At 31.6% G+C, this 9,850-nt stretch overlaps 2 protein-coding genes across 3 annotated transcripts; one reads left to right on the forward strand and one right to left on the reverse strand.

The window, feature by feature from the left end:
* Positions 1–48: 48 nt before the first annotated feature.
* On the reverse strand, positions 49–5,328 carry LOC132705397 (ankyrin repeat and LEM domain-containing protein 2). 2 transcript variants are annotated; one of them, XM_060675966.1, is made up of 8 exons: positions 4,667–5,328; positions 4,232–4,543; positions 4,008–4,175; positions 3,566–3,952; positions 2,818–3,271; positions 2,384–2,558; positions 2,192–2,329; positions 49–2,127 (listed from the first exon to the last, which is right to left on the reverse strand). In XM_060675966.1, exons 1-8 carry the CDS (start codon positions 5,108–5,110, stop codon positions 1,959–1,961), a joined length of 2,247 nt encoding a protein of 748 aa, XP_060531949.1. In that variant the 5' UTR covers positions 5,111–5,328; the 3' UTR covers positions 49–1,958. The 2 variants fall into 2 exon arrangements, with proteins under 2 accessions (XP_060531949.1, XP_060531948.1); XM_060675965.1 differs by having other exon boundaries at positions 2,818–3,952.
* Positions 5,329–5,742: 414 nt separating this feature from the next.
* On the forward strand, positions 5,743–9,701 carry LOC132705475 (uncharacterized). Its single transcript, XM_060676064.1, has 3 exons — positions 5,743–5,857; positions 6,030–6,459; positions 6,516–9,701. The coding sequence occupies exons 2-3, from the start codon at positions 6,041–6,043 to the stop codon at positions 9,619–9,621; spliced, it is 3,525 nt and encodes a 1,174-aa protein (XP_060532047.1). The 5' UTR covers positions 5,743–5,857; positions 6,030–6,040; the 3' UTR covers positions 9,622–9,701.
* The last annotated feature ends 149 nt before the right edge of the window (positions 9,702–9,850 follow it).

The following is a 9,850-nucleotide window of genomic DNA, read 5'->3' on the forward strand; positions in this document are numbered from 1 at the left end:
TATTATACTGTGTTTATGGGTAGAAAAATCAATCAAAACCTGCTATTTTATGGTTTATTTCAGAAATAGTAGCAATAAATAAGAAAATATATATCTCTTATGCTATTTGGATCATGTTTCTTTTCTTTCCTAGGCACAACCAGCTTGTTAAAAAAAACAGAAAATTTTCAAAAGTGCATTGAAACTTAAAAGCTGGCTGTCAATTTAATATATTGAAAAACATTAAAGATCTACAGTAAAGTCCAAAAGCAAGTGGTTTTATGGTTTTTATTTTTTGCATAGCCCAAATAAATATTTTGAAGGGTTGCTTTCTCAATCAGCAGAAATAGTGCCACCATGAAGTTAAAGGGCTCGCTAAATAGAAAACCCAGAAGTCCACCATCAAAAGAGCAAATTACTAGATGTTCGAGTTAATTTCATAAATCAATAAAAGATGGGTTTCTTTTTTTTTAAAGCAAATTGCACATTTTAAAATGTTTTGCTTGATTTACTTATCGTAGTTTTTGGTAGCATTTTTATTTAGGCTGTGCAATTAACAAAAGGATCTTTTACATATTCGGACACTAAATCAGTAGTAAAATTTAGTAATCAATTGATTTAAATGAAACACAACTAATAATAACTTACAAAGCTAATGAGATAAAACATAATATGTACATTGGATTGTTCAAAGTTACATTTTTTTGAAAAATCTGCCCATTAACTAATATTAATATATCAAAAGGTTTGGCAAAGATTTGTAAATTTATAAACTATTTCATGTAAACAAAAATTCAACAGTCACTCATACAGGGGGTTATTAATAAATTATGATCCAATTACATTTCAACATTAACGTTTTGCCATGAACATTTTTTGGTACCTAAAAAAAGTGTCTTTTACCCAAGTAAGATTATAATCTTAGTACCCAAGTAGCCACATTCAAAATAAAATGTTCTATCATTTTAGGTTTAGTTTGCAATAAATGCATAAATAAACTACAAAATTTCTGCGGGAATTTTTTAATTGTTGGCTTTAGACTTGGAAGAACTGATCAAATTATGTATAGTATATTTAAAAATATTTGGTCGCAGGCTGCAGTCGAACCACCGCCATTGAAACAACAGCAATCCACAAACAAATAGCACAAGGATGCAAAGGGTCGGATTATTAATTTATTTTAAAATCAAATTACCAAAAATTCTATATTTATAATCCCAACACTTGAAACAAAATTTATATTCATTTTCTATTTAGACGTCAAACATTTAATATTTGGTTATTGTATACGCAAACTTTCTCTTAAGAGGATCAATTGACCAATAATTCAACTTATTTGATATAAATAATATGCATCATAAATTACATCACAATAATTTCAGTTTTTGCAATCTAAAATTTAGCCATTTTAATTGAATGCATACCTTCGAATACAGAGAGACGAATAAGAGCGTGAAGTTTAAGGCAATAATACTTTACCCCTCTCTCGTTGCACTGATGTGCGACATAATTTATGGACGGCCCCAGTTTGCAAACTAAGAAACGCTGTATATTTTCGTATATTTAACCTCCTGTTTAATTTTCGTAAAAATTTAAAATATTTTGCTTCTTAATGGGTACTTTAAATGTCATTAATTTCTGGGTGATTACGAATTTCTTGACAAATTTGCTCTCTGGTCAATGATTAATAAAACATGATAAGAATAGTTTTCGGAGAATGAAAATTTGCATCTACTGTTTCTTTGGGGTGCTATTGTTTATAAAAATAAAATAACATAAAAACACGTAACTCAAAACAAATTTTGGAAAATATTAAAATATTAGGTTTACAAAACTCTACTCCTCAACACTAATCACAAAAATAATTAAATGCAGTCGAAATTATTAGTAAACACACTATTGGTTGGTCATAAGACTTCCTTTCTCTGGTTGCATAGTATGTATTTGACATCTTAAAAAAACTACATAAGAATTTCTAACTAGTGGGACTCGTGCCTGTTAAAAGCAGCCCTTGGAGAATTGGCTCCAGTAACCCTCAACCAGGAAGGCTTCGTTGGAGTGCTGGTGTTTGGTATTGATTTGCTAGAGTCTGGCGACTTCACCAAAGATAGGTGCGTGGGTGATTTAGAATTTCGCGGGTTTGGCCAACTAAAATAGAGGAAAAAAAAGTAGTGATAGATACTAGAAACTGTACTTGTACAAAAAATATTACCTAAGTCGTTCCGAATCTGAAAACAAATTAATATGGTGATGCCACCTATATGTGTTCGGGTACTTTTTCTTATCAATATCACATTGGGCAGATCTTAAAGCATTGTAAACGGCGCAGTCGGTTTGTGTTGGATAATCACTAAAAACAAAATTTATCATAAATATTACATTATTATTATATTAAGCTACCTACCCTTCCAAGTAAAGTTCCTGCGTCGGCAATTCAGTATCGTTGAAATCATCTTCTGAGTCAGAGTTGCACTCTGTTAACATGCTTGGTGAATTAGGAGCTGTATAAAATTCCTCTTCTGATGACTCAGGATCAAAATTTTCATTTAAGTAAAAACCGTTATTATCGTTATTAATGTCTAGAAACAAAATGACATCGCAATGACTGAAAATATAGAATATTACAATGTTTAATGATGTATATTAAAGTTGCCTTGTCTGCAAGTGGCAAAAATAATATCTATTGCTTTGGTAATGATACAGTAACTCTGTGTGGATGCTTTTAAGAATATATCTCAAAGAACCTCAACCTCTGTAGTTTTGAATAAGGGAATTGTATTGTTGTATTTTATTTAAGAAAAAAAAATTGTGACAGCAAAAAATCACAAAAAATATTACCTAGCTCATCTTCGGTAAAAAATAGTTTCTTAGAAACTATCTGCAAATCGTTCTTAGGCATGTTCCTAGACTGGTTTTTGCAGCTATTGCTTCTTGATAAAGTGTTCTTTTTTGGTTTCTTAGTGTGATAGATGCAAGAACATTCTTCCAAATGGTCCCATATATGTTTTATGTTATTCTCCTCTTGTTCATTATTATTTTGTGATAAATATTGAGATAACACACTAGTTATACTGCTCAGTAAACAAATCAATTGCCGCCTATAGGTGGTAGGTTTATTTTCCATGACTTGACCATGACATTGTCCTTCATCATCTGACGAAAAACAATCTAACATCTTCACAACACTTTCAGCTATGTCCTCAATTTTATAAACCAGAATTGACCCATCTGTATCTTTCACATTCAAATATAATTTATGTCCAACTTGATCGCCCACTCTTGGATGAATTTTCTGAAAATTAATACTATTTGAAAACCTATGGTCACTCATGTAACTATTCATTAGCAGTTCCAATTGTTTGATGTCAGTTTCCAATGTTTTTAAAGCATTATCATACTCCTCTTCCTTGCAACACAAAGCAAATGAAATGTTGTTTAAAATGCGAGTTGAGAACACATGACTGGCTTTGTCTACGTAAAATAAAGGATCGAAGTCCATTTTCTTGCTTGACTCATCTAGTATGTCACTCGAATCATTCAATTTGCAAGCCGAAAAAGCGGCACATAAGTTGGATATTGGACTCACTAGTATCTCAGTTTTAGATGTTACAGGAGACAGTTTTAAAGACTCATGCAACTCATCTTGCTTGACAGAAAGGTATTTTTCCAGTAGAGTTAGGCCCTCTTCAGATGCTATATCCACAAAACTATCCAAAAAATACCAGTACTCCTTCCAAGCAATGTTCAGATCTTGAGCAATTTGTTTTCCAATTCTTTCCAGCCCTTTGTTCAGATCTTTCACCTTTAATGAAACCATCTCGTGATTAATTGGCGATTTCAACCCAGGACTGCTAAAATTTGAACGAGGAGGAGTTTTCCATATTTTTCTGAATTTATCTGCTCCCTTTTTATCCATGGGTCCCGCAAACGCGTGAATTTCCATTCTAGGTCTTAAGGGGTCCTTATTTAACAACTGAAACATATATGCAAAGTAAGTAAACATATTTTTAATAATTACTTTGACCTACAGGTGGAGTTGTTGGAGAAAATGGTTCCCCTATCACTGGCGGCAAAGTGTTATCTTCGGTGCGCAGGACAGGGACATAGTAGCTACCACTTAGTAACATTGCAATTTTCCTTTTTATGTCTTCTTTTACATTATTGTCACAACGACCTTCAAGTCTCTCACAGATAAGCTTTAAAAAACATAGACCAGTTACCATGTGCACTGCACATATATATATATGCATACCTCCTCTGCTGTTTTGCCATATTTATTTTTCAAATCTAGATTACATTCTGGGTAAGATACCAAGATTTCTAACACCTCTACTGCACCCCACTTGGAAGCTATATGCAAGGGAGTTTCATGGAAGCCTTTATTTGGGGTATTCAAGTATAAATCTAAAAGAATTTTACATCTTTCCACAGCATTTTGTTGATTGTCATCTCCATAAAGCCTTTTAATAAATTCTGGATCAGTTACAGTATTTAAAATAATTTCAGTCATGGCTGTGCTCCTCATTCTCGCTGCGACATGGAGAGCATTTAATCTAGCTCCTTCCTAAAATTGAAGAACATTTCATAATGTAAAATTAGCTTGATATTTCTTTTACAATTGATAAAATATCAAAACAAAACTCAAAACTAAAATGGTATAATATAACATAATAATAGATATAAAAACCTGCAGAATAGAAGGAGTATCTCCACTACTAACAAGCAATCTAGGATTATCCCATATCGCAAACTTAACCACATTAATATTGCCACTTTCAATTGCTCGTCGTAATTCAGTCAGTTCTTGTGGTCTAGGGCCTCTAAAGGGACTTGCCTTTTCACCCACAGTTACATTATCTTTCTTTTCAAACAATATGCCATTGACTGTAGTATTGTTGTTAGGATATTCATAACCATTAAGGGAAAATTCGGCGGCTTCATGATAGAACTGAAAGGCCTTAAATCTGGATTTTTTATTTTTCTTGGCTAATTTCAAGGCAGACTCTTTATCTTCAAATACATTGGGCTGGCCATCGATGTTGTCATTCGGTGTATATACACCATAATAGAAGGAACTAGTTTTAAACTCAACAGTACCTTCTACTCCACCCGGTTCCGGCAATAAATCCATGGAGACAAAAAGATTATTTTACTTTTTGCACCAAAAATCAAAAGGTCAGTTAAAATGTCATGGCTAATGTAAATTAAGAACAGATTCAAATTTCTGAAACAAAAACATTTGAAATCTTGTAAAAATTTCTAATTTCCGACTTCTGGATAGAGGTAAAAAAATACGTTTCTTAAAAATTTTTAATTTTGACAATTTTCTTGACCCGATCTTACGGTAAACAAATCATAGAATCAAATATGGGCATAGAAAAATGAAAATCACAAAATCTAAATAACTGACAAATTGTATTTCGAGTGAATTCATTTGAAAACGAGTGACAGTAACCAATTATTTGTTTATTTGCTTACGATGCCGATTTTCTATCATTTCTGAGCTTTTTCTCATCATCAAGGATGAGCCTCTTAATTGCACAAAACGTGTTTAATATTACATGTGTCTTTCTGGTAAAAAAAAATGCGAACACAAGGAATAATTGTTCATGGCAACACTCAGTAAGTGTTGTTAATACTTTTCACACACTTAAATTTCTGCCGAAATCGGTATTGAACGAATGATTACGGCAAACAGCCTCATTGTTTTTGGCCATCAAGATTGGCCTATATATCTTGCTAGACACTGCAAGAAACTAGAATCACCTTTTCTATGGTTATAATTCATTTCTATATTTTTTCTGAGAATTGAATTATAGAATTAAATTTATTTGAACTTTAGGAAAAGTTTTTTTTATCTTTCATGTTGTATATTGGCGTAAGTATAATTACGATTTTTAGCTGCTCTAAACTTTTGTTTTATTGCATATGTATTTTTCCATTTGAAAATGCTTGTTTATTTCTACTGATATTTTTATGGCAATTTTTTTTTTATTAGAAAAGCTTTATTTTTATCTATCGAATTTCATTCAACTATTTTAAAATTTTAGGTAACATAATAATGGAAGGAGATACATTTAAATCCAATTTTTATCAACTACAGGGTGATGCACTGAAAGAGAGGCGTAAAAATTTCTTCAAACTTTTAAAGTCAACTGATTTTAATATTAGCGACTATCAACTTGATATACAACCTAGAAATTTTCTGGAAGAGTTATTTTATGTTGAAGCCTTAATATACTTTCGAAGAACTAATCCTCTTCTCAAGGTCTTCAAAAATGGTAATGACATCTTTGTTAGCAAAATTATAAAAGAACCATGGTTCTTCAAAGATTTATTCAAAAATGTTAATGAAGATATGCTTGTCAATGAAATATTACCAACTTATTCTTATTCATTACGGATGAAAGTCTTAAATAGACTATCCAGGATCCTGGATGACCAACAATTGGACAAGGTTTTTGATTTAATATTGAAGAGGTATAACAAAACTGCTGTTGCCATATTCGGAATTAAAAGGAAAACTTGTTTTGTAGGTATGGTCATTTTGTTGCAACAAAATTCCTTGCTAGATGTTCTTTGCAAAAAATTCAGTGTTTCATTAAACATACTGAGGTTGATTTAAATTCAACTCAGGTTGAAATAATTTACAATAGAGACCCAGAAACTTTTCTATTGTATTGCCAAGAGTATCACAAAAACTTTGGGAAAAGCTATTATGATGAACATTTGTTTGTTTATATATTTCAAACCAATCCTAACTTAGCTTTAAAGTTAAGCAAAGAGCTCAATACAATGCCACAACTTGGAAAACGGATAACTAAACGTCTAATAAAAACCAACGAAAAAGAAATTGTTGCTGATTTAAAAAAAGTTCTGCCTAGCTTACATAAATCCATGGCGGTTCGAACTATCAAAGGGTTTGACAAATTACTTGTAAGCTTTTTTCCTGAACGCATTGAAGATCTTAACAGCTGTTTTGAAGGTGACATAAGTCCTTTGATAAAATGTTATCCCCAAGTTCGCCAATGGAAATTATTTGCTCAAACTTTCATGGAAATATATCTCTCCACTGTCACTGAACATTTGACAGCCATTAATAGATATGTTTTAAAATATGCCCCACTAAGTGTGGTGCAAGAGTGGGCAGAAAAAATGTATTCAAAATCTGATGACATAGGCCTCACTAAATATATGGAAGCTAAAAAATCAATTCCAATTCTTAAGGAAAAAATAAATTTGACATCTATTTTACAAGTTCGATATAGATTATTGTATTTACTAATAGACGTCTGCTCAGAATCGAAGGATTGGGAGTCATTGGAGAATGTATTGAAATACATTTGCTTTCGTCATCGCAATGAAGAACATGCTGTTAGATTCAATTTGCTTTGCTTAATAAAAGATACTATTGACCACAAAGCACTAAATTCCCAGCATTGGAAGTATATACTTGAATTGCTTGAACTTCACAGAATAAGAGAAGAACCGGGGTTCAAAACAAATTTTTATTTATTTTACCGACACTTGGAATATTTGTATAGGAATGGTAATCCTCAACGACAGGTGCTCCAACAATATGTAGAAGATGTATTTACATATAAAAGATCTTTAATTATCGAGTCAGAAGATGACTTTATAAAAAAACAAATTTTGGAGGATATTGCCGAAATATTGCTTCACATGTCTGATAAATATGTCCTTGTTCTGGAATTATTAAATGAAATTGTTGAGCATAATGGTAAATCATCACATTTTGTGCAGGCGTCAAAATTTCCTGTTTTAATTGACATGGTCCATCGAGTATTTGTAACCTTGGACCAAAATTTTATCGAGGGAGAAGCTGAGTTTATAAGTAATGTATTGAAGTATAATCAACAAGATGCACAAAATCCATTTAATTTACCTCCCAGTGAAGAGCTTTTAAAAATACTGATAACTGTAAGTTTAACTAAGAAAGGTTTTCCAGTTTGTCAGACAATATCTTGCATGATAAAAAAACAAAATAGAAATCCCTTTGAAGATGAGTTAGTCAAGTTTTATTTTTCAAATTCCATGTTATCAAAGTGTAACGCTTCAGGGCTAACAAAATCTGTGGTACAGTTTTTTCTTCAAAATGAACCCCAAATTATTGTCAAGTACTATGACGCTATTATGGCTCTTTGTTTTCGTGATGTGCTGTTTGACAAAGTTGCTGTAATAAAAAAATATAGCCATTTAAATTTGGACGCGAGGCTAATAAATAATATTAAAACACGACTGGATTTAGATAAAGCCGATGTTATTACCGCATTGTTGATTCTTATGCCCGCAGAAGACTTTTTGAAATATGTGGAACTCTACATACCTCAGTCTTCTAAACTAGATATAACAGACAAAACTCAGAAAGACATGTATAAGATTCGATGTGATATTGTCAAAGAGATAAGAAAAGCTGCAGAGCCCTGTAAGTTTATTTCTTTCCTGATGAACTTTTGTCAGGGTGATTATTTACAATCCAGCCTGCCAAGTTTGTATAGTTTCATGTACAGAATTCCTGAAAATGAGCTTTCCGGGCACATCACCATTTTAGCAAATGGAGCAGTGTCAGTGAGAAAGCATGCTTTGTTTCTCAGTGCCGAACTCTTACCAGTTCCGAAAGTGCAAGAAATATTTCAGAACTTGGCAATAGAAGAAAATGCTTCGAATTTCAAGTATGGATTTTCATCTTTATTTAAATATTTTGTAAAAAATACGTCTGATGACATCTTTGATTTTTTAATCCTCAACCTATGTAAAATTAATGAAAATGACTCTGAAATATTAGAAATGATTTCTTCAAAACCAAAAATTCCAAAAAAATACTTACCATTGTATGTAGAAAAAGTTTGGTACTTTTTTGAGGTACTCAGAAGAAAGGATACTAAGGTCGAGCTGTATCAAGCCTCACTATTGGATACAATGTTAACGATTTTGCCGAGGATAAGTGTAACATTTTGCAATTCTATAATTCAAAAATATTTTCTCGAAGATGGTCTGCTGGGTGACAAATTAAATCTAATTGTAGCAAAATATTTACAAGTTTATCCTGAAGAGAAATATTTCATCTTTATATTTGAAATTCTTGGCGAAATTAAAAAGAAACGTTGGGATTCTACAGGAATTCGAAGAGTGTTTAATTTTTTTGATAATATCTACAGCGGGATGTATGAATGCGAAAATGTCAAATTTATTTTATTGTTTAAACAATTTTGGGAACAACAATTTACCGATACGGAATCTTTCACAGAGCTTCTGCTTTTAAAGCTTATGATAATTTACCAGGAGGATAAATTTTCCTTGGAAAATTTTACCTTGAAAGTAAACAGTTTGATGGATAAACTTGCGGAAACTTATCAACTTCATGTGATATCTTTTGTTAGCACAGTATTTCGACGATTTTTTAGTTTGGTCCCTTATAATCAAATTGAATCAGTGGATTTCATTTCCCATTTGATCCATATTAAACCCTGCCTTCCTAATTACATTTTGGCAGCAAATCTGTTGCAATTCAGAAAACGATCTAGTCGAGAAAATAAAATTAACAATATCTTAAAAATTCTGGCAAATGTATCGGATCCAGTAGTTCAAATGGAATGCCGCAAGTGTTTATTGAATTTGTGATATGCTTTTTGATAATAAAATAACTTGTCACTTTACAATCTTTTTTTCAGTGGTTAATTTAGAATTATTTTATACACAAAATAGAACATAGCAAATAAACAAAAATATTTATTTTATTAAAATGAATTTAGAGTTATGTAAAAAGGTAAAAAAAGTCAATTAAGGATGCTCAAAAAATATTATACCGCATACCAGTACGAAATACGAAATCGTTTCTAATGAAAAAAAA

The sequence above is a fragment of the Cylas formicarius genome, unplaced genomic scaffold (genome assembly GCF_029955315.1).
Source record: "Cylas formicarius isolate icCylForm1 unplaced genomic scaffold, icCylForm1.1 PGA_scaffold_7__23_contigs__length_41026272, whole genome shotgun sequence".
NCBI classification, from domain to species: Eukaryota; Metazoa; Arthropoda; class Insecta; order Coleoptera; family Brentidae; genus Cylas; species Cylas formicarius.

Excerpts from the sequence above, each read along its gene's own strand:
- LOC132705475 (XM_060676064.1), top strand. The coding sequence starts at position 6,041 with ATGGAAGGAGATACATTTAAATCCAATTTTTATCAACTACAGGGTGAT. Across the intron at positions 6,460-6,515 it reads TTTGATTTAATATTGAAGAG|GTATGGTCATTTTGTTGCAA; the intron begins GTATAACAAAAC and ends CTTGTTTTGTAG.
- LOC132705397 (XM_060675965.1), bottom strand. The coding sequence starts at position 5,110 with ATGGATTTATTGCCGGAACCGGGTGGAGTAGAAGGTACTGTTGAGTTT. Across the intron at positions 2,559-2,817 it reads TTTTACCGAAGATGAGCTAG|ACATTAATAACGATAATAAC; the intron begins GTAATATTTTTT and ends TTTTGTTTCTAG. Across the intron at positions 2,128-2,191 it reads TCAGATTCGGAACGACTTAG|TTGGCCAAACCCGCGAAATT; the intron begins GTAATATTTTTT and ends CCTCTATTTTAG.